The sequence below is a fragment of the Sinocyclocheilus anshuiensis genome, unplaced genomic scaffold (assembly GCF_001515605.1).
Source record: "Sinocyclocheilus anshuiensis isolate Anshui unplaced genomic scaffold, SAMN03320099.WGS_v1.1 scaffold2218, whole genome shotgun sequence".
Lineage (NCBI taxonomy): Eukaryota > Metazoa > Chordata > Actinopteri > Cypriniformes > Cyprinidae > Sinocyclocheilus > Sinocyclocheilus anshuiensis.
The window spans coordinates 521,862-547,678 of NW_015558568.1; the positions used below are offsets into that span (position 1 = coordinate 521,862).

Below are 25,817 nucleotides of genomic sequence, written 5' to 3' on the forward strand. Positions count from 1 at the left end.
CCTCTTTGTCGCCATCTCTGTTTGAAAACCTGCAATTGCAGCTGTGTGCGGAATTATCTTCCTTGCGTGGGTTGTCCGGCGGCACGGCTCCAGTGCGGATGAATCTAATGTTTTGAGGTGAATTTGTGGCAGTCAGTCACCGCACCGGTGTGGATATTGTACTTTGCACTCACAGATTCTAGCCTATGTCTTGGAATATATGACTCAAGCTTTTTCACCGTATATTGTCATCTGAACAAGTAAGTGACAAGTCTGCCACATTTGTTCTGACCAACTGAGGAAAAAAGCATTACAATAAATCGCACTACCAATGGTGATTTAATCTAACAACTTCTTTATGTTTACAGAAGTGACGTAATGACGCAGCAGAATGCTCGAATTTCCAGCGAAAACCTACCCGTACCTCTCAAATTAGAAAACATTATTATAAACTGACGATTGTGAATCGGGCTAAAGTAAGGCGATAGTTTCGAATGGTTTTAAACAAATACAGGTAATTTACAAAATTAAAGTTTATTGGAAGTATGTTTTTTTTGCATATTAAAAGTTGTTTTATAGCAAAAGCAGATAACTCCAACAGTCGTTTTTTGGCAAAAGCAGATAACTCCACATTTCATGTTTTCTAGCAGCCTTGTCACCTGACCTGAATACTGCGCCCCGATTTGCTAAAACTGACTTATCGGGTTGTGTTCACAAACAACAGGTAAAACGTTAACTTGCAATGCCTTGACAGTGGACAAAACCGGCTTTTGTGACAAAACGTGTTTAGGGTTCAGATCGCGCTATATGTGGAGAATAATGCACGACAATCAGCTCATTTTTTTTGAAGTGGCGTTTATCGGTTTTTACAAATGAACTCTTCATATATATATATATAGATCTAGATATGTATGTGTGTGTGTGTGTGTGCGTGTGTGTATACTGTATATATATATATATATATATATACACAGTATATACCCAATGTGACAGTAAAGACTTTTATAATGTTAAAAAGATTTGTATTTTAAATAAATGCTTTTCTTTTTAACTTTTTATTTATATTGAACTTTTTTATTCATATTGAAAAAATATATAACATATTCCACAAAAATGTTTTCAATATTGATAATAAGATATTGATAAAAATATTTCTTGAGCAGCAAATCAGCATATTAGATTGATTTCTGAGGGATCATGTAAGGATCAAAGGAATAAATTACATTTTAAAATGTAGTAAAATAAAAATTACATTTGTATTCATATTTCACAATATTACTGGTTTTTACTGAATTTAAATAAATACAGCCTATCACTTTATTTTACAGTACGTGTACTTCCCTGGTACATGCATGGCAAATATCTTGTACCTACAGGCAAATGAGTGGTAACACAAGGTACTTACCTGAAGTGTATGTATATGGTAACAAATAAGAAACAAGGCTATACTTAACAGTCATACATGCATGGTAATTATTTTGTACATACAGACAAGTGTGGGTACTTACAGGTAGTGCCCGTACATGGTAACTAATAACACCTATACCATCAATTACTCAATAAGTACCTTGGTCCATGTTTATTCCCCCCAACTTGAGTACCGCATAACTTATTATGTACATTAACTAATAGGTACATACACCAGTATGTATATAGTAAGTATATGGAAATAGGACTGTAAAATAAAGTGCACCATTTTACGTAAACATTACACAGGAATTACCAGTTCGTCAAACTTTGTTAAACTTTACCATGTATATACCATTAGTAAGTATAGTAATGTGTCTTATTAGTTACCATATACTGACACTACCTGTGCAATATAACAAAGAGTGAAAAATCTAAGGAAGCAGGGCTGTACAGTACATATACTGTATGTCGCACGTGCTACGAAAAAACTGGTCTGTGCGATGAATACATTTTCCTAGAAACAGTATTAGAAACACCCTCGCATTAGCGTTAATTAGTTTTTTTGTAATTTGATGCAAAGGTAATATAATACAAAATATAGTGTTACAGATGTACATACATTTAAAAAAAAAATGAAAATTTGAAAAACTTTGGAGGATTTATGATGCTTGATGACTGTTAAAACGCGTCATCACAGTCTTATGAAAAGGGTCCTTAACAAAGATAAAATAATGACAAGGATTTTTATCTTTGCCCACTTTGGCCTAAATGTCTGCCAAGTGCTATGTGCAAAAAAGGTTAACGTACAGCCCTGATGTACAGTAATGTGTCTTATTAGTTACCATATACGGATACTGTAAGGATGTGCCTGTTTGTACCCACTTGTCCGTAAGTACTACATATTTACCATGTATCTAAATTAGTAAGTACAGTAAAGTATCTAATTAGTTACCATGTACGGGCACTACCTGTAAGTACCCACACTTGTCTGTATGTACAAAATAATTACCTTGCATGTATGACTGTTAAGTACAGCCGTGTTTCTTATTTGTTACCATGTACACTTCAGGTAAGTACCTTGTGTTACCACTCATTTGCCTGTAGGTACAAGATATTTGCCATGTATGTACCAGGGAAGTACACGTACTGTAAAATAAAGTGCTACTGACTTTTTTCAAAAACATTACCAACACAAAACTTTTGAACAGTAGTATTGATGGGCTAAAAGCCACAAAATTCTCATTTTGAATCTAATTGTGCAGTCACGTCACATTAATTAGGTCTAAAAGTGGACTGCTCAGTCTAGTATTAGGAAAAGCTAGTGGATTAAAGCTTTGTACGAGATGTTATCCTCTGCCTTAAGAGCGTGTTGAACAAGCCATGTTAACCGTCCCAGAGGGAGACAAACATCAGTCCTAATGAGAGGAGACAGCAATTACTTGTAGTCTTTCAAAGCAAAGAGGCTGTAGTGACTTAACTGTAATTTAAGTCGTTAATTCTATAAGGGAATTAATCATTAATTCGATTTCTAGCTCAGGTTTTGAAAGGACTCGAATCTGAAAATTCTGAGTCAACCTGATCAAAACTGAATTCAAATCTGATAGTTTACACTTTAAATCAAGGGTCGTCCAGCGAGCCGGTGATTCTTAGTATATTTTAACAACTTGAATCTTTGTATTTCCGACGTGATTAAATTACTGTCCTTTTCCTGTTTGGATATAATAGTTCTATTCATTGGTGGTCACAAGACATCGTGGTTTCTATATGTTGTGAACGAACCTTTTCAGTCCTGATACAAAAAAGCTTTGTTGTCTCCTAATTGGATTAATCTTTAATCACTCCTCTGAGTAGATGACGACAAGACTGGCAGGAAGTCGACCCAGAATATTGGAGTCATGTGCTGGGGGTGATTAGTATAGATACCTCATGATGGCTGATAAGGGGGAGATCTTTAGATCCTTCTGTAATATTCCTGTTTCATAATTCACGTGGTGAATCCACAGCTTATGGGGGCCTGTTTCACAAGACAGAGACCTTACAAGGCTGTTCAGATACTCCTCGTCGTGGATAAGACACCGGTCAGGGTCATCACCCGTTTCTCAGAAAACTAGAATGGAAAGGTAGCGAAGATATGTCCTGTTGTCTTTTCACCCCCTTTTTTTTATGGAGTTCTCACCCTTTTGCAGCAAGCTAACTCACCCAGCCCTGTCCAAATACGTTCCCCGTCTAGTCATGTTAATGTCAGCACCATCGTTGGCTGCAAAAAGGCACATCGCAGCCAGACTGGGAACAGAGAAAGCAAACAATGCTGTGATGAGTTCACAGATACAGGTCTCAACCTGAATAATAGCCAAATGCCATTTTTGTTCCCCACTACATAGTTTTCTTGGTTTTAAATGCAAGAATTATCACCTCAGTCTGCAAGTGCAGTTAATGTTATGAATTTTTAAAAATGTATTGAAGTTTGCGACAGCTGGTCCTCATTTCAAATGCCACACTTTGTTGAATAGGCAGCAGGCATGCAGCAACATCTGCATCTTGGAGAAATGTGAATTCACAGACAGGTACATCATGCTTCTGTTTCACAGCAGAATAAAAATTCACACTAATGTGACATAGGTGCAAAACTTCAGCAGAGATATGCAGTGTCTAAAATTAACTTGCAAAATGCTAAATGTAAATCACAATAGGCTTTGATGAGTAAATAAATTGTCCATTTACATTTACATATTTGGCAGATACTTTTATCCAAAGTGACTTACATTCCGTTCAAGGTTTACATTTTATAATTTCTTGCTTTGCCCAGGAAGAGAACCCATGACCTTGGCCTTGCTAATGCCATGGTCTACTGATTGAGCTACATAATGGGTGGTTTAAAATTTAAATGATAATACATTTTGTTCTTCACGATTCTTGGATGAATAGAAAGTTCAAAAGAACAGCATTTATTTGAAATGCCAATATTTTGTAACGTTATAAATGTCTTTACTGTCACTTTACTGATCAATTTAATGCATCTTTGCTCAATACAAATATTAATTTCTTTTAAAAAAAATACTTACTGACCCCAAACTTTTAAATGGTAGTGCATTTTAAGTCTGGATTGTACACACAATATTAAACATGGACATCTTTACTATATCTTTGAAATTCTACATGTTCAAAAGGACTTATGTTTATAAGCATTCATTCATTGATATTGTACAATTAAGTGTCTATCCAAATGTATGCAACTGCAGAATACAAATTCAGATTCTATCTGAATGAAATTAAGATCACATTGCCATATCCTAGAGAGTAACTGGAAAGAAAACTGCACCGTGACAGGCTCCTCCTGTAAGGTAGAGCTCCCACAGGGCACGTGGAGTGGGAGCGCTACTGTTTGCTGGCCTGTTCAGGCCAAAGGGCTCTCTGGTGTGGGCCACTTGTCCATGTGTGTCATCTCCGTACATGCTGCACTGCTTTTTTTTTTGTTCCCCAAGATCACTACTGTTTCTGAGCATCAGATGTCTCAGTGACATGCCTTCCCTCCCAGAGAAGCTTTTAAGGGAACTCAAGCAGAAGGAGTGGGATAAATCGTTCACTCTCAATTCAGCGCTTATGTCAATAACGGCACCCTGTAGTTAAAGCTCATCAAGCTGACATCTGATTTTTTATTTATACTCACTATTCATGTCATAACCAAAGAACAAACATGCTGAACCTAAAGCGTAATTGAACTTTTAATATTCCTCGCCTCCTCAGTAGATTTAACTTCAATACATGACAGCCTGTCTTTATATAATAATTAAGACATATTAATGTGAAATGACAATACTAGTGTTAACTGAAATTAAGAAAATCTTAATGATAGTCAATTATCTGATGTATAGGCCAGATCTTTCAGTATTAAAAGAAACAGATCAGCATCTACGGAGACCTGGGGAACTTTTCTTCTACAGATGTTTGTGAACAAACAAAACAGTGTATCTTAAAAGTCTCACTTGAGGCTGTTTCCCTCGAACAGAGCGAACTGTTCGCAATTGAAAAACAGGCCCAAGGTCAGTTGGATGCTTTCACATTGATAAGCTGACGGGAGGATGTAAGACAATGATTTCTATTACACAACAAACAGATCAGTTCAGTGCCGCAAGGCCGTTTGGCCATTGTGCTGTTTAGTCAACATTATTGCACAAAAGTGACAATAAGACTACAATGATAATGTTGTTGAACGTGCAATTCAAGATTGGTTAATAGTTAATGAAATGCAGTTTCAACTAATTATGTTAAAAATAGTCCTGGATTTAACGTTCTCTGCCCTTGTTAACATTTAAACTTTTTAAAATGTTATTTCACCTTGTTTATCCGATTTTAATTGGATTTCCTGCAGTTCATTTGAAACTAACTGCCCTCTTTGTTAACAAACTGGCCTTCAGCAGGAACTTTCAAAAAGTGAAACACCACACCATCATTATCTGATCAACAAGACCACGGTTTCAAACAACACAGAGGAATATTTCACTTCAAATGGTTTTATTCAAATAAATGTTTGTGTCCTGGTAACAAGATCACATCTGCTCCTGTTTAAAGGGCTTTTCTCGCGAACCTCCGTGAGTATTTTTAGTTAATATACCTGAAAAAAAAAATAAAAACAAAAAAGGAGGGATAATTGCTAAAGGCTGTGTGCCGCTGTGTGGTACAATAACTGAACTCAGGATGAAAGTGATTAATCCACCGTGCTACCAATTCCTGCGAGAGAAAGGGAGAGAGAGACATCTCCAGATGTAAGACCAAATCCAGGTACATTATAAAATAGGTCACATTTCCCAGAATGCCCCTTCTCTCTTGTTTCCAAAATGAAATTGCTCCATTTTTCTCCTTCCACATGCTGAATGACTCGAGGTGTCTCAAGGGCCCAGTGTATCAAGAGGGCAGAGACAGAAGTAATTCAGTCCTGGCTGTTCGTTAGGCTCTGTGTGAGATTTTCTCCCCACTCTGAACAGCAATTACGGTGGGATGATTAATCCATCGTGTTGCCCGGCTCAACACAAAGAAGATGATTGGCTGCATTAAGGCACCAGCTTGGAAGCGTCGCACCAGGGCATATTTGCAAACATGGCGGTCACAAGAAGGTTTAACATGGTTACGCCAGTCTCTGGCACTCGCAAGGAGAACATGAACCATCTGGGATCCTTGCCACATGGAGAGTCACGGGATGCCATCCTAAACTGCTTGGAAATGGCAGTGTGTGAATTCACACCATAATATATTGGCACTTAGCTTTCTGGAATTCTGGGACTTGAATGTTGGACTGTAGTGCCAGCTTTCTTTCTCTCTTTCTCTCTAATTCAACCCCATCAATAACTGAAACTTGAGCAGACAGACTGATTGACTTAACTGTTGTGCTCATTTGCATACACTTAGCCTCTGGTCTATCAGTCCCGGAAAACAATCCCAGCATGCAGATGTAAGCTATGTTTGTATCACTTGGAAAACAAAAACGAATGAGTTTGCTCTAAACAGGCAAAGCACTTAGGCGTTAAAACAAGCTGTTAAGAATGGCTTTGATGTCCAGATGGGGAAAGGAATATGACACTGACTTTAATTGCTCCTGGAAACGAGAGTGGATTCTGAGTGGATGGAAGTACTTTGAATTATCTGACGCTAATTTAAATGCAGCAAAGGGATCTCATTCCAGTTTTCTATGACTGTTTTAGTGGTATAAAACAAGAAACACTGTGACTGTTACTCATTTGCATATCTATATCTATCTATCTATCTGTCTGTCTGTCTGTCTGTCTATCTGTCTGTCTGTCTGTCTGTCTGTCTATCTATCGTCTTAATATTTCTTTCTTCCAGCAAAGGGATCTCATTCCAGTTTTCTATGACTGTTTTAGTGGTATAAAACAAGAAACACTGTGACTGTTACTCATTTGCATATCTATATCTATCTATCTATCTATCTATCTGTCTGTCTGTCTGTCTGTCTGTCTGTCTGTCTATCTATCGTCTGTCTGTCTGTCTGTCTGTCTGTATACACTACTGTAAAACTGCAATATTGTTAAGTATTATTATAATTTAATAATTATTACAATTTAAAAACTTTTCTATTTGAAATAAATATTTCTGTGATGGCAAAGCTGAATTTTAAGCATCATTACTCCAGTCTTCAATGTCACATGATCCTTCAGAAATCATTCTAATATGCTGATTTGGTTCTCAAGAAACATTTATTATTATATAATGTTGAAAACAGCTGTGCTAATATTTTTGTGGAAACTATGAATATTTTTTTGAGGATTCTTTAATGAATAGAAATCTTTTGTAACATCATAAATGTCTTTACTTTTGGTCACGTTTGGTCAATTTATTGCATCCTTGCTGAATAAAAGATTTATATTATTTAAAAAAAATTCTTACTGAAGTTTAAACAGAAATGTATATATATTATGTACTGTATATAATTTTTGTTTACATAATTTTGATACCTATTTATAATATTTGAGCTGCCTGTGTGGCTGCGCACAATTAAACAGATTTACTTTTCCATCACGACAGACCGAATCAGTTTTCAACTTTTCATTTTTCCTCATTCCTTCTTTATCTCTCACTTTCTCTAATCTCTCCCACTCTCTCTATTTTTCTCTCTCTCCAAACCATCTGACAACTAGATGTGGCTGTGGCTGTGGCTTTTATACACAGAGACAGAAGGGAAAAACTATTCATTCGTTCTGAGAATCATGTTTTTTTTTTTCAAGCCGGAGGGAGACTTGATTGGTTCCAGGGAAGAAACACCAGCTAACAAATCACACAGGACTCTGTGATCATCGCGTAGCGTGAGGGCCAAATCTCCATGGTCTGATGTGCTACACAGAGAGATCTGAAGAGAAGATATCCAGCGTCCTCCTTCTGAGATTTTCTTTTCATGAAGAAACATGGTCAAAATGTCCCCTTTGCATCCTAAACTTCACTGTTACCATGCCATCTTGAAGTAGCCGGTTGCTCAAACTTGTATGTGCCGTCTGATTGGCCAAAAATCTTGGCGAGAGTAAAAGCTGGCAGAAGTCTAATCAGTAAGATATGAGTAATGGGGTCTCAGCTTCTCTCTTAATGAAGTCAGCATCTCTGGGACGTCCCCCAACAACAACCACCCCCCCAGTAGGCCCGTGCTGGCATCTTCAAATAGTCCCTCCTCTTCTCACGTCTTACTGCCCTCTCTCTTTTTCCAGTGCTCTCTCTGGAGTGCTCAGGATGTAGCAGCTGCTTGTTGCCTTTGATTTAGACTTGCCCCAGATATGCTCCCTAATGAGCTGAATGCCCAATCAATCATTTACCTGAGTCTGAGTGAGAAGCAGGCTGATCAGAGCTGTGTAAAAAGAGAACTGCAATCAGCTTTTAACTCATCCTTCCATTTCTCTCCCTCTCTCTATATGTGCCATTGTTGGTGAAACATGAGGATAAACTTCTCTCTGATCTTTTTTTCCAGTTCCTCCTGATGACCCTGTGATAATCGGAGCACCTGTGGTGAGCTTGCGTGCAGGAGACTCGCTAAACCTTACCTGCCACGCTGACAATGCCAAACCAGCTGCCTCCATCATCTGGATCCGTAACGGAGAGGTGCTGAACGGTGCCGCGTACACCAAGGTATGGCAGATCCCTACTGCTGGCGGTTATTGTAACAACAGAATGCAATCCTGAAATGTGATGGAACCAGGGACCAGTCTAAAAATCATTTTTAGGTATCATAAATGTGTTCAATTGAATGCACCTATGATGCCCAAAAAAGTGTAAAATTGAAAGTTCACATCCAGCTATTATGTCCAAAAATGCTGTTTTGAACATTTCAGATGCTGTATTGAGTGTTTGGTTTCAAATTGAATAAACAAATCGTCTCAGGTTACGTATGTAACCATAGTTGCTCGAAGGAACGAGACGCTGCGTCGGAAAACGCTAGGGGAACGCCCTTCAGCGTGACCGGCTCTGAACCTCGTGTGTAAGTTTGTGCAACTGGCGAGCTCTTCAACGCCCTCCGTATCAATCTCCTCGGAGAAAGACAGGCGGAGCGTCGCGCCCTCTCCCCGGGGGGGAAGTACCGCAGCGTGCTTTTATAGCCTCCTGGTCATTACGTCACCCGTCCGTGACGTCTCGCCCATCTATTGGTCTGATTACACACGAGGTTCAGAGCCGGTCACGCTGAAGGGCGTTCCCCTAGCGTTTTCCGATGCAGCTCGAGTTCCTGAAGAGGAAGTTCCATTTTGAACACTTCTGTAACACCCAAAAAAAATCTTTCTCAGACATTTTGATTCAGTTCAAATGTGCATGTGATGCACAAAAAGATGCCTGAAACATTTTGATCAATTCAAACGTGCATATGATGCCCAAAAAGCTTCTTCAAATGTTTGGGCTCAGTTCAAAATGTTCATGCGATGCCCAAAAAAGCTGTCTCAAAAGTTTTGATTTAATTCAAACATGCACTGATGCTCAAAAACAGTTTCATTTCAGATTGAATGATCAAATGATCAAAAGATTTGTGAGTTCAAACATTTCACAAAAACCGTCTTGAGTGTTTCATTTCAAATTGAATGATCTATCATGCCCAAAATGTTGTTTTGAATGTTTGAGATTCAGCTTGTGCATCTGATGCTCAAAATGTCTGAAATTGTTTTTTTAATTAGTTTAAACATTCATATAATGGCCAAAAATGCTGTACCGGATATTCATTTCAAAGTGAACGATCGAGTCTATGATGCCCAAAAATGATGTATTAAATGTTTTTTTATCATAAAATAACACGATTAATTCGACATTCAAACATGATGATTGAACCATGACTTGAATGTACCTACACTCTTAAAAATAAAGGTGCTTCAAAAGGTTCTTCAAGCGATGCCCTAGAAGAACCATTTTTGGTTCCACAGAGAACCATTCAGTTAAAGGTTCTTTAAAGAACCATCTCTTTCTTACCTTTTGTAATCTGAAGAATCTTATTTCGCCACAAAGAACCTTTTGTGAAACAGAAAGGTTCTTCAGATGTTAAAGGTTCTTTATGGAACCATTTAGACAAAAAGGTTCTTCTATGGCATCGTGAAGCACCTTTATTTTTAAGAGTGTATATGACCAAGAATACATATTTGAGTGTTTAAACATACATACGTTCCCCAAGAATGCTGTCTAAAAACAATTCAATTTGAACATTCAAGCGCTTCTATGACACCCAAAAATGCTGTCTAGGTGAATAAATGCATGGGTTTGGAGACACAGCCTGTATGTTTGACAGTATTTTTTTGCCTACAGTTGATATTTTCAATATTACCCCTCTTTCACATGTCAAAAAAAGAGTCTCTCATGAAATCCTGCACTTCGCCTGAATGCGTGTCCTCGAAACGCTCGGCTCTGTCAAATTAATGACAAGTGAGGACTAATTTTTAATTTAATCCTTGGGGCAAAGTGAAGCTGTAATGCAGTGCTTTAAATATGTCATAATGGAAAGACATTCCAGCACTCCATTATGAAAGTGTTCCTCAGCAATTTGCTCAGTTTGTCAGCTTTAGGGAGAAAATTGAGAGAGCAGGAAATGTGTTTAAAGGGCCGCTCGTACTATGATTGGAGAGCGTAATCTGCTCATTTTGAGTAAACTGAACCCCTCAGCACCCACTGGAGAGAGTCCCTTTATTAATTAACCAGACCTAATTTAGACACAAGCAAGCTAGACAGGTTAACTCTTTTTTTTTTTTCCTCAACAGAAGTACTGCTTTCAAATCTGTTCTACACTGGGGAGACTCTTTTAAATCCTTCTGAAATCAAGTGCCTCCATGAGACGGATAAAAACAAAGCTATTCACGTCTCAAAAGTCATGCCAGTGTAAACTGGATATTAGATGTTGTTTTAATGAAAACGAGTCTTATAAACTGCTGATTTTTGAGTGCTGGGACAAAACAGCCTGCAGGACTGAACGAAAAAAAAATTGAAAAATGTACAGAGGAATTACTTTGGATTAATCTGTTAAACATGTTCAGAGGTGCTGGTTCAACCTCCTGCTTCTTCCGTTTTCACAGTAAACTCAGTGTGTCAACACGATTAAGGATGAATTAAGATCACAGGATGGTTTCACACTGATTTTCAGCTTCATCTATTGAATTGTCACCGCAGTCAGACAGAAAATCAACAGCGCTGACAAAATAACCATAATGCATTTAATCACACACTCATCTGATGTGTGTGCATTAGCTGTGTTATTATTTTAGTGTTGCTATTGGATGTACATCAAATAAGTGGAAATCATCTAAAATTCCCTTGATTGATTGATTGATTTATGTATGTATGTACATATGTATGTATGTATGTATGTATTTATTTATTTATTTACAGTCCTGTTCAAACATTTTTAAAAATATATTTGGAAAAAGTCCAGCAAAATGAGTAACATTGTGAAATATTATTACAATTAAAAAGAAATATTTTCTGTTTTAATGTATTTTAAAATGTAATTTATTCCTGTGGTGACAAAACTGAATTTTCCAATTTTCAGTGTCACGTGATCCTTCAGAAATCATTTAAATATGCTAATTTGGTGTTCAAGAAGCATTTTATTATTATCACAATTGGAAATGGTCTCATATTTATGTATTTATTTATATTTTAATATATATTTTGATCTACATGAACATCGATTTATTGTCTGAGGACAGGTGGTTGATGTCATTTTATAATACTGATGAAAATGAACAGCAGTTGAAATGTAAAGAAAGTATAAAGAACACTGAAGCGATCATCTCTGATCTGTTTCAAAGTGGAAATGTTGTTGTTTTCACACCGAGTGGCAGGTAAAAGTGTGGGAATGCTCTGTCTCATCTCTCAAAAATCTGTGAAAAATCCTTAAAAAGTTTAACTTAATTTTGTGCTTAAAACTTTAATTTATAACTGAATGTCTAATGACTGGAGAGCCTCATCATAACACAATTACCTTTTAGAAAAATGTCAGATGATAAAAGCACAAGAGATTTGAATTTTTCATTTTTCTCCAGGAATCGAGCTCCACTCTGAACACTCTTTATTGCGTTATTTGATTAATTCTGCGAGAGAATCTGTTATAGCTGCGAAGCTGATGGGTGTTTTAGATGAAGTCAATATCCTTCAAATATCTGTACCAATTTTTTAATAATCTTTCCTCAATAAACACGGTTCTCTACAATAGCTTGAATACCAGAGCGCAGAAGTGCAAGTAATATCGCCGTGAATAAGCTGCTTTGTGACTGACATATGAAGTGTGTAACTTCCAGTGAAAGATGCCTCAATACAGATTTCAACACAGAGCTAGTCTAATAACAGAGCAAACATTTCATATTCATTTGGTACTCGAGATTCAAGGGTTGTTGGGTTGATGGTTTGTTCTGAGACTTCCAACAGAGAGGAGCTGATTGCGAGTCTGCAATCTGTTTTTGACCTACACTCAAGAGGAAGCCCAAAGATAGACCATCTTGAATTGTTTAGCTTGTTTTTTATACTTTTTGTTTTCTGTGAATATCATTGATCATCTGTAAAATGCGGCCCAATGACACTTTAACGCTTATGATGGTTGTGTTTTCACGCAGACACTGTTGCGAGATGGCAGAAGGGAAAGCACGGTCAGCACGCTCCACATCTCTGCCTCGAACATCGAGAGCGGCCAACAGATCACCTGCCGCGCTTCCAACAAAGCGGCACCCAATGGCAAGGAGGCCACAGTCACCATCGACATCCAACGTGAGTGAATCTTCCACCGACTGAGCTTCTGTTCAAACACATTTAGCGGCAGACACTCTCAAGCTCACTTTCCTCTTCCAAATCCTGAGACCTGCATTCTGTTCTGAGCATTTCTTGTGTTTTCCTGTCTGTGTGGATAAATTATTCACATGTGAAAATCCGCTATGTGCTGTCCTATTTTCTTTATCCAAACATCCGTTGTGTATGCATGCGATCTGATGTCTGAGCACATGTCGTACTTCGCTCCACAGACACACAAGGCTTGACACAATTTTTGTTTTTCTTTGTTTTTTGTCTTGGAGAAGCAATTGTGGAAGTGACAATTTCCCTGTACGCACCATACAGGGACGTTTCTAAGATTTAAGCTGGTTATTGTAGACATAAGTGCTAATTGTTAGATTTTAAATGTCAGAAGAATTGAACACGACCAGATCCTTCTTCTGTATACAGGCGTTTCGTTTATTTTTATTTATAGCAGTCATAAGCTTCGCTGTCAAAAGTGTATCTGAAAGCGCTAAAATGAAAGGCCTGAACTAATTCAGCGCGAAGATTAGCTTTTGATGAAATATTTCTGACAATGTATGCATAGGGAACAAAGGCGTTCTTTCAGCTCTCTCAAGTGTTGAAAGTCTGACTAATAAAGCAGAAAATATATCATATTGAAAGATCCACAAGTTTTGACATCTCCTTTCTTCACGCCCGTAAAGTCTGTTTTATTGCCCAGACGGAATGCACCTCAGCACAATGGAGCTCAAATTTTGAATTGAAAGCGTGAAACGGAAAACGTTTGTGTTTTTTTTGCTCCTCCAGACTTGGCCCAAATCGTTTTGTCATGCAAAACAATAGAAGAGTTTTACTGTAAGCTTCTTTCCTCCCTGTATTGCACAGGCACTCCTGATTGGTCAGTTTTGACGACGTCGCCACTGTAAGGGCCAATGAAATACTTTGTTTAATTAATCATGTTTGGAGAACGTCAAACCAGCCCGGTTTCAGATTATATTTGCTCTCCTACACTACCTGTCAAAAGTTTGGAATAATTAATATTTTTGTAATAAATTAATATTAATAATATTAATGTTTTGTCTCTTATGTTCACCAAGGCTTCATATATTTTATTTTTAAAAAATACAGTAGAAACAGTAATATTTTGAAATATTGTTACAATTTAAAATAATAATTTTCTATTTTAATATATATTAAAATTTGATTTATACCGATGATGGCAAAGCTGAATTTTCAGCATCATTACTCCAGTCTTCAGTGCCACATGATCCTTCAGAAATCATTCTGATATGTGGATTTGCTGCTCAAAAAACATTTCTTCTTATTAACGGTGTTGAAAACTGTTTTTGTTGCTTATTATTTTTGTGAAAACAATGATATACTACCATTCAAACGTTTTGGGTAAGTATGAAAAAAATAATGATTTAATTAAGCAAGGATGAATTAAATAGATCAGAAGTGTCAGTAAAGACATTTATAATATTACAAAATATTTTTGCTTCAAAGAAATGTTGTTCTATTGAACTTTATTCATCAAAGCATAAACTTTCAGCAAAAACTCTTGTCAACATTTATAATAATAAGACAAATTATTAACAATTGAACACCAAATCAGCATATTAGAATGATTTCTTATTCATATGTGACATGTTCATGTGACAATGTCTGCTGAAAATTCAGCTTTGCTGAATTATATTTTAAAAACGTATTCAAAGTTATTTTAAATTGTAATATTTCTCAATATTACAGTTTCTACTGAATTTAAATAAATTCAGCCTAAAGCATAAGAAACATCTTTTAAAAACATTATAAAATCTTAATTATTCAACACTTTTGACCGGTAGTGTGTGTCAAATAGGGTTGGGCCGATAGACGATGCCATCGTCCATCGCCGATGACTGACAGACATCACAATGTTGAGCCGGCATCGTGATCTTCTGATAGCCGTCTAATGTGTGTTTTGGCCATGTAATGTTACTGAAATTAAATATGTTATTACCTCTGACTCTGAGTCAGAGCAGCGATCATGGAAGAGAGAACACAGGCAGACAGCGCTGGAAGCTGCTAATGCTCATCAGTAAATCAGAGGAAAATGAATAGAAATCATGATTCTGTCTGAGATATGCGTTTTAAAAGGAACACGCACTAGTGTAAATGTAGCCTACCAGATGTGTAAACTGAAGACTATTTGAGCTTTATTAAAACTATTTGCACTGATTTATTGTGTTGGGTTACATTTTGTTCCTTTGTGCAGTGGCTCAGGAGACGAGTCTTTGAGATTGAATAAACATCAACAAGCTGAAAAATAAAACCAGTTTTTTTTTTTAGATAATGTAATCTTGTTAAAATTGATTTCATAAAATTAGTATCGAAAAAAGTATCGTTCAGGAACCGGTATCGAAGTCAAGGTATCGGTATCGATATCGAAAAATTTTGAATGATACCCAGCCCTAACCGCTAGCAAATGGCTAACCATGTCCCTTTAGTGACTCCGTAGAACGCGTTATTTGTTTTCCGTGCCTTTCTGCATACGGATTCACGCTTCGGGCACACCCCCTAACCCCGCCCCCCGATGTCATCGTCCATCACGATGTTTCACTGTAGACATCTTCCGATGCCAATTTGGTAGACATCGCCCAACCCTAGAGCTTATCATATTTATCTAATTTTATCGCGATCTTATCGCCCAGCCCTAGATGCAGGTTGGTTTAATAAAACACAGGACAAATAATTGAATTTATTGTTATCCTTTCCAAGGACTTACTTGGTAGTTAAGTCATGCTTATTTAAAAGAAAGTCTATCCACCTTAATTTTAATGTAAGAGTGAGCACTGCCCTTTGTAACTTGAATGTGCAAGACTTCCGGTGCCATTCTCTTCCAGTTATGTTATGCTGTGTGAATGCAGTGGCTCAGGAGATGAGTCTTTGAGTTTGTATAAACATCAACAAGCTGAAAAATAAAACCAAAGGTTTTTTTTTTTAGATAATGTAATCGTGTTAAAATTGATTTCATAAAATTGGTATCGAAAAAAGTATCGTTCAGGAACCGGTATCGAAGTCAAGGTATCGGTATCGATATCGAAAAATTTTGAATGATACCCAGCCCTAACCGCTAGCAAATGGCTAACCATGTCCCTTTAGTGACTCCGTAGAACGCGTTATTTGTTTTCCGTGCCTTTCTGCATACGGATTCACGCTTTGGGCACACCCCCTAACCCCGCCCCCTGATGTCATCGTCCATCACGATGTTTCATTGCCCAACCCTAATGTCAAAGTCAGTGAAATTGCCACAAATAAGCTAACTGTTGCTGCCAAGATTCATTTAGCTCACAATTCATAGGGCTCGAACTTCCCTTTAGCCATCTTTATTGGAATCATTTATGCCATATCTAACCTGAGCCTGTGCGCTCTGGCGTTTGAGATGTGGCAGGTCTAACACGAGGAAGCAATTCAGTGAAGTGGAGACCCCGCTGTAGGCCACGCACTGGAAGAACATGTGCTGGGTAAATAAGTGATGACTGAGAGCAGAGAGGTGCTAGAACCTTTGGGCCAAGGCGGCCCATGGGGAGCTCCAACCGGTGCCAGGGGTACTTTCCTGATGCTTCATGTCATCAATATTTATAAAAGACAGCTGTTGAGTGAGGTGCCATGAAGGAAATGTGTTTTGTGGCAGAGTTTGAAGAGCTGGCAAAAGATGTTTTCCACTGTTCACAGAGATTATTTACTGAAAACACTTTCATTAAATCTCGCATGCTGTTTTTTCCATTTATCCTTCTCTGTAGGTAATTGCACAACAACAGATATAAATTGCACTGGCCTGATCTAATACAGCAACATGAAAGAGTTGCAAGAGTTCATCAGCGGAATGGGAGAATGTTTAGATTTCATTTCGTCTGAAGTTTTTGCGTTCCACCTAAAGTGTACCGCTAATAAACAGCGCTGATCTGTGGGTACATGAGTCACTGGTGACCTAAATAAGCGTGTTGCTTTTCACATTTCTGCTATACTCTGGCCCTTCTCTTCATACCAGACAGAAAACATTTGCTTCTACTCATATATAAGCTCTTGGCTGTGAAAGCACTGGCCTGTTTAACTGGCCTAACACAAGGCAAAAATGGAAGCTAACTAAAAAATGACCAAAGAAATTAAGAGTGATAAATGTGTAATTTAGATTCAGTTATATTTTATAAAATGTCAATTGAGACATGTAATTTAACACATTCATGGTAGTAATATGATGGAGTTCAGACAGTGTACATAATTTAGTAATTTTGTGGAATTTCTAATCATTCACTGAAAGCTAAAAGTTCTTTCAGGTACCAGAAATGCTCTCAGGTTTTAGGTGGACTAAATCTTCATGAAGCCAGCTGTACCAGCATCAAACCAGAATAAACCAACCAGGTCCATTTTGTACATTCAGAGTGGTTTTAGCCAGTCTGTTCAGCAGGGAAACCATTTCTTTCTCTGTGCTTTTCTTTAATCAGTTTGGCCTTGAGCAGATGGTCTTCCAGTGTGTCAGAGTTAAGGGTTTGTATCGTAATGAGTCTGACACCCTTCGAGACTTCTATTCTAGATTCCATGGATTATTTTCATGGAAGCGAACATTCAAAAAAAAAAAAATGACTTGATGATGGTGAATAATGGAAATTTTGAGAAGTTTCTTGGTGGTTCCTCTCCTCACAACACCATTTTGATAAGGGTCTCTGGACTCAACCAATTTCCATAGTCTAGATAAACAAATTAATCTGCAACGTGTTGACTTTCACATCTCCAGCACTCTCCTTCTTCCATTCACATGTTCCCTCTTTAAAGGTCATCAGTGCCTCTCAACCACATTCAGTAATTAAAACTTCCCCATTAAACAACACGTTTCATATTTCATAAAAGCGTTCTCAAAGCTCACAGCCCACATCAATCCGCATCCACACCTCACTTTATCCCATTTCGGTTTTCCTCCCTCTTATGACTCAAAAGAGATTTGGCTTTATCGTAAAGGCGGCTAATATTCTTCACAGCAAGTGCCGCCGATAATGCCGTCTGACCCTTTGCTCAAACGTGGCGTGAAGATCTTTCGCACCGTTAGCTCGTGGGCCTCGGCGTACCAGTTCGTTTAAGAATTAGCACCCAGGACAGCGGCTCTCCGCTTCTCTAAGTAATTGCCTTGTAAATAAGAGTAGGTTTGAAACAATGCTGTTTGTTAGGAATAATTAACGACCACATGTGCACATGGAACTGCGTCTGGAGGCCTCTCTTGAGCTCCTGTCGGGTGAACCCATTCACTCCACACAAAGGAAACTGACAAGAGGTGCTATTTCAAGCTCAAGAAAACACTCACTCGCATCCCCCTTGAGTCCTCCATCCAAAATAGATGCATACCTCTGCCTTTAGAGGACATGGAGATTTTGGATGCATATTTGCACGCAATTCTTTTTCAGATTTATACAAACCTAGACACCTCCCTAAATCCCAGTGATTCCACAGTCCAGCGCAAACTTCATTTAAAATGAATTACCACAATTCAATATTGATTCTGTACCATCTGAGGACCTGGTATGTTCTCGTAGAAACTCATGTGAACTAATTGCACTGAGCCTCGTGATGTAGTTTCTTTTTCAAATATCGCAGCTTGTTAGATTTAGTCATTGACTAAAATGTTTCACTACATGTTTATGCCAGAATTCTTAATTTATATGGTAAAGACTGGAATATACTACACAGCTTTTAAAATCTGAACAAGATCATACACTTGCTGGCAGGGGCGCCGCTAGCAATTTTGGGCCCTATGAAAGAATATGAGGTTGGGCCCCCTACCGCACCAAACATACACTATATTGCCCAAAGTATTGGGAAAACTCAATAAAACTAAAAAAAAACTCATCGCCAAACACCAATGACTTGTACATATGCGTATAATCATTTTAGACACTTCCAAAACTGTGGCAACAAAGATGGAAATACAATTTTTACATACATGAATTATGTTTCCATCTTTGATGCCACAGTTTTGGAAGTGCCTTTTTCTGTTCTAAAGAAAGGGGTGTCCCAATACATTTGTCCATATGTCACAAGTCATTGGTGTTTGGTGATGAGTTTTTGGCTCAAGGTCTGCATTTAAAGTCACACCAGAGGTGTTCAGCTGGGATTAGGACTTGGCTTTCTGCAGGCCAGTCAAGTTCTTCCACACTGACTGAATCAATCTTTTTTTTTTTTTTAACCTTACCTTATACACAGAGGCATTGTTGTGTTAGAATAGAAAATGGTCCTGTTCAAACTATTGGTATAAAATTAGAAGCACACAATTCCCTAGAATAGCATTATATGCTTTTTTTTTTTTTACTAAAAATCAGAAACTACTAAAGACTCCAAAAACTTGTTTATCAGTAAAATTAATTTATAAATGGACACTCAAAAGGTACACTGAAAAAAAAAAGATGTGGAAAACATTTCACACAGAAATTACTAATAAAAATATATATTTTTACAGTGACCAGTACGTGAAAAAACACTTAATTAGAAGATGCACACTGGACTTCTGGAGGTTAAGGGGGAAATAAATTTATTTATTTTTCAGAATCCACACATTATTTAACATTTCAGCCGGTTCAAGGTAATTCATGTTAAAGCAGAGAACATGATTCATCGGTTTAATCAACTGACAGCCCTTAATAGTAATAATCTGCATACTCATGACTAACTTACATGGTGCACTGAACAGAAACGTCTGAGTCGTAATAAGTAGAACGTGGAAGAAGTTGTGCAAGTAGTCCATTTCTTATTTGCTAACCACTCATGCTGTATTGCTGTTATTGTTTCTCTAATATGTTCGAATGTGCTGTTTTGCCTTTTCAGTGTTTTGCAGAAAAAGCTGCAGGTTAGTTTTAAATGACTAGTCCCGTGCCATAAGGCATTATGAATGAAACATCTGTCCCAGGTACAAATACATTGGGCGAGTGACGGGAGCAGAATGCTAATGAGAAATCAGACCCAGTGCTGTGTCTGGGCTTTCCAGAGGCCTCTAATCACATTCAGACCTGTGGGAGGTGACAGATCTGTCCACTGCGCTTTGACAGGACTGGGGCAGATTGCAGAAGCTTTTCTCATATTAAAGTTTCAGGATTTTGGGGAGAAAAACAGCAGGAGGAACCACTGCTGTCTGGAATCGCTGTGATTTGTCGGTATGTCGCTGATGTTTCTACCACTGGCCTAGTTAATGTCCAACATGCCCTGTGTCCAAACAAACACACGGCACAATCATGCTTTCACAGACAGTTCCTTCAGCCTCGAGAGTGTCAGCACCTGTCTGTCCTCTGTCACTTCCTGTCTATCTGCTGTCAGTCCTGTCTGTCTGTTTGGGTTTGGGTGTGTATAATTGGGAAGGAGTGAACAGAAGCAAACTCTAGCAAAGTGGGATAGCCTTGATCCAACCTATAAATTTCCTGCATATTTCAAACTTTCTTTTGTTTTAATTGAAACTGTCAGTTTTTTTAACAAGAATTCCAGCACCGCATTAAACTCAACTAAATAAAATGTAATTGTTGTATGAAATGGCTCAACAAAAAGTCTGGGGTAAATATCGCTTTTGCTTAATGTGAATTTGGCCGCTGTTTGTTTAATTCGTGTAATTAATCTATTTGTTCATTTCGCCGAAAACTCTCTTTAATCATGCTCATTTTAAAAGTTGTTTAAATTCTAATTCAGCAATTAGAAGGCAAGTTACAGCACCAATTAATCTTCATGCAAAGTAGCTCCCATTACAGAGAAAAAGAATAATCAAGCCGTTCCCACTTTTTAGAGTATTTTTAGTTTGTTCTTTAATCCGCAATTAATCTTTCTGACGAGTGTTTATTAATGAGTGTTTTGTGGGAAAGATGAAGTTGACCGGCCCACTCTGCTCCTCCAGATTTCCCACTGGTGAACCTCTCTGTGGAACCGCAGCCTGTTCTGGAAGGCAACCTGGTTAAGTTCAACTGTGCCGCTAAAGCGAATCCCCCTGTCACTCATTACAGGTGAGAGCTCACACTCACACACACGTAGACCAGAAACTGGTTTTCTTTCTCAGTATCTCATTCTTTCACTCTCCTGATGCCTTCATGGAAAAACCACATGAATTTCACATGCGAACACATGTTCATCACGTATGCATGCAAAGCAGCATGATAAATTAATGTGTTTTTGCAACAGGTGATCGTATGGAAATAGCAACTGAGGCACAATGTGACATATTGAGAGCTTGTGCTCTAAAACAACCCAAAACTCATATGCAAATTTAGTCATTTCAATTTTTTTTTCTTTTTGTGGCATCACAATGTGGCGAAAGCTTAGCTTATGAATAATAATTAAATTGTGATCCAGAAATGAATGCATATGTTTTGATACATATTTGCACTACTGTTCAAAGGTTTGGGGTCGGTACGTTTTTTTATTTTTTATTTTATTTGTATTTTTTTTATTCAAAGTGACAGTGAAAACATGCATAATGTTACAAAATATTTCTCTTTTAAATAGATGTTCATTTGAACTTTCTATTCATCAAAGAATCATGTAAAAATCTATTATGGTTTCCATGAAAATATAGAGTAGCACATCCGTTTTTAACATTGATAACAGTAAGAAATGTTTCTTGAGCAGCAAAGCAGCATATCAGAATGATTTCTGAAGGATCATGTGACACTGAAGACTGGAGTAATGATGCTGAAAATTCAGCTTTGTTACAGGAATAAATACATTTTAAAATATAAAACAGTTATTTTAAATGTAGTAATATTTTACAATTTTACCATTTTACTTGATAACAGACTTCTTCCAAACATAAAAAAAAAATTAAATCAAATTACTGGCTCCAAAGTAAAAACTAAATTAACTTTGTTAATAAAGTTATGTAACTATAAAAGGAATCATTCAAATGCTCAATTGTTTTTGATCATTTCATCCTGAAAACCGCTACTGTATCAGACGTAACCTGCTGGTCAGGAACATGTTTGTTTACATTTTGTTTTGTGATTTCACTGGAAAGTCTTCATTATATAGAGAGAGACAGTGTCACACATAACATCTTTTTAATCAGCGTAGAGCGAGAGATTATCTCACCTGCCGCCCCATCAGAGTTCCATACATTATTCATGCCAGAGAGGTCTAAAGAAGCACAGACCAGCACAAACCACACAAGACTCTTGTGCCTGTGCCCTCAGCCAGCTGGACAAAGAATCTCCAAAGCTTAGAGGACACTGTGTGTCTCCTGTCACTTGACCCACTGCAGCAGGATTCAGATGTGTGCTGTGCCACAGACCGAACCCTCGGCCAAGTGTAATGTCATGAAATCATCCATCAAGTGCGAGGAAGCTCTCCACATGGAGACTGGCTTCTTGGAGAAACACAGCATTTGAATTCACACTGCAGGAACACAGAAGCCCAACTAATTACGAAGAAAGTCATTACTGATTGCGGGAGATTTCCTGTGGGCATTACACCGTTCCTCTGAGAGGATTAGAGCTGCCTCACTAGAAAGAGGAAGGATTATTTTCACTAGCCAATATTTTATTCATGTTCATTTTGTTTGCATACATATGGAAATTAATTTAACTTTGTTTTGTTTTGTTTTTTTGTAAGACAAAATGTAACATTTCTTATTGGAGGCGTCCGGTCCAGCCACTCGCAGAAATAAAACCCATCACTGTTCTCCTGTGGCATTTGAAATGAGATTAGTGAAGATGTAAATTAATTAGCAGAAATAATTTATGTTCAGCGGCCATAATGGCCATTTAAGACCCTGAGTATTTTTCATTCATGGCTTTTCATAATTTCGCAGAGCAGTTTTTATGTCTAATGAAATTTGATCTCACAGCTCCACTAGTGATCGACTCCTATGGATTTTTCAATGGCTGATGCCGATACAGTGGGCTACAATAGTAGCATTTTTACTTATTTTTTCATTCCAAATTTGAGTGAACAGAATGGACATGAATTTCTCCTACTTGAATGACTTAGCATTGCATTCTCCTTTTGCTTTAATGACAACAGCACTTTTGAACTTCAGAATCTTGGTCTAGAACCTGATGATCATGTTCTCAAGCATGATTTGTGACCATTTTGTATTTCAATAAAAAACTCAATTTTTTAAATAAAATACATAAATTATGTAAAAAAAAAGGATCAGTGTCATGCATTTCCTGATTTGATTGGTGACCTACAAATAGTGCAGAATAATATTTGAAATATGTAAGCCACAACTTTTTTCCACATTTAAATTCAGTGTTTTGAATCACACATCTTCAGTGTAGATTCAGACTTTTGAATCCCACTTTATAAAATAAATTAAATATAGCAAATGATATGGATATAAATATCTTGGCATTAAATAAACACTTATTTTACAAAGTATTAACACAAAATTCTAAAATAAATAAATGAAGTGTTGTTATGCCAGTAGGTGGCAATAATTGATCATCACTGAGTCATTCAATCATTCATCAATACGATTCATTCAAATACTGATTCATTCAGGAATGAAACATCTTTATAAGTTAGTGGTTGAATCATTTACTCAAATGATTCTTCCAAACACTGATTCATCCAGGAACGAAACAAGTGAATGAGTCGTTGAATCATTCACTCAAATGTGTTCAAAACAGTGTGTTGGTCACAGCGGTTAGTTCTGTTGTGGCTTTGAATGGAATTAGTTTCATTTACGGAGCAAAAATAGAAAAAGTAATGAACAATTTGTAAATAATGTAAATTTAATTAGCTTTTTGTTTATAGAACCTTTGTAATAAATTGTGTGGCTTGTCTGAATATCGAAATAGCAATCTTGTTCATATATTGCTTAAGCATCACTACATATATAAAATTGCTGAGAGTACAGTAACTGCCATTTATGATGCCAGTAAGCTGGACTCAGTAGAGAAAGCACTGCATTGTCCTGGTGAGGCAGTGTATATGTATGTGAAGCAGTGCGTGTGAAATTCACAGTGACTGTGAAATCGCATAAAGATTTATGCTTTTTTTTTTTTCAAAGGATGTTGCCTTTTGTTTATCCTAAACTTAGACCTCTCTCCACCAAAATAACACCTTGAAATGTGAAGCTGTCATAAAGAGTTAAATAAAAGCCACTGTGCTCAAAAATGTAGCCACAACCTTGCTATAGAAAAGAGCAAGACAGAGCGTGTCTTTTAATTCTGGCTCCGATTGTTCTCAGAGTGGAAAAGTGGGGCGTGAATGGATGGAATCAGACACGTCGCTTTTCTGCATGTGAATAAAGTATGTCCTTTGTGTCCCTCCAGGGGCTTTCTGTCAGCGCTGGTGTTGGCGGCTTTGTTCTGGCGTTGGCGATTTGTCTTGTCTTATCCTCATTTGTCACCTCTGAAGTGTCTAATGGTAGACGCTCTGTTGGGCGTGTCGAACATTTGATGTGAACATGTGGCTTTGCAGCTTGGCATCGGTGGGCATCAGCATCCACGTGGCTGATTGCTTGTTTTGGTGGAGACGGTTTGTACCACCCAGTGTTTTAATTCGAAATGTGGCCGATCACAGACAGCCCTCCTGCAGCATCTTAAAAAAACAAACAATTTCTTTTCCATTGGTGTTGTATCGGCTTACACCTTCAGAGGATTTTTTTTTTTATTCTAGGGTTTGTGTATATACTATTGCTGTTGAATTATGTAAAGAAAGCAGCAAACACATGAATTTGATCTGTGTATTGTGAAGCTTTGAGAGCACAGTTTGTCTTTCAGGCTGAGGTTTGGACATCTTTTTCTGATGTTTTATTTGTGGTTACTTTACTGTTTTATTCTCATGTCCCTTTCCGAGATAAAGTTGTCACAGCTCTGCGTAGAACACAATGTTTTTATCTTTGAATATGTCAAGATTCAGCCCTCGTCTGAGCCAAAGAAAGTGTCTCCCTGGCGGGAGGACGCTGTAATTTCTCAAACTGCTCTGCGTCTTTATTAAATTAAAGTAAGACAGTTAATCACTTAAATGTCAAAGATCCATGGAAATTGTTCACAGCACTTTTCCTATTTTAGCACCAAATACAGGATTAAAATAATTTCATAAACAACTTACGCTGACTATTGGCACCATTGCAATTGATGAAATTGAATTTTCTTAACAGGATGTAATATGCCCTTTTCCGGCATTCATTTGAATCCGTGATGAGACCTGCTGTGATCCAGAGTAATCTCTTAATTTTAGACGCTTTTGATGGTTAATCAATTGCCACTGGATTAGCTACACATTTACAAATCCCATACATTTGAATGAAAAGGATATCTGTCCGTCTCTGCGAATAGAAAATTTCTCTTGGCCTCTTTTTGTTTCTTGCCATATTTTAAGATGGTCAGACTGTTTCCTCCTGAGTTTGACATGTGAAGCCATCAGCTCTGTCCTGTGTGTGGATCTCTCTTATTTGTTTGAGTTCACATGGAGGCTGCCGTCCCCAAAGGAACCCAGAGGAAACTCTGTGGAGAAGAAAGTTTGAAAGTGAAAGTGAAAGTGAAAGTGACGTGACATGTGGCCAAGTATGGTGACCCATACTCGGAATTAGTGCTCTGCATTTAACCCATCCAAAGTGCACACACACAGCAGTGAATACACACACACCGTGAACACACACACCCGGAGCAGTGGGCAGCCACTTTTTGCTGCGGTGCCCGGGGAGCAGTTGGGGGTTCGGTGCCTTGCTCAAGGGCACCTCAGTCATGGTATTGAAG

The 25,817-nt window shown here is 37.7% G+C and overlaps 1 protein-coding gene across 1 annotated transcript in view; it reads left to right on the top strand.

Annotated features, from left to right (window-relative positions):
* LOC107679509 (kin of IRRE-like protein 3) overlaps positions 1-25,817 on the top strand; it is a 126,110-nt gene that overhangs the window by 68,881 nt on the left and 31,412 nt on the right. The window contains exons 4-6 of the mRNA XM_016475076.1: positions 8,855-9,012; positions 12,960-13,110; positions 21,014-21,119. Coding sequence (XP_016330562.1) covers positions 8,855-9,012; positions 12,960-13,110; positions 21,014-21,119 — 415 coding nt within the window. The remainder of the gene's footprint in view (positions 1-8,854; positions 9,013-12,959; positions 13,111-21,013; positions 21,120-25,817) is intronic.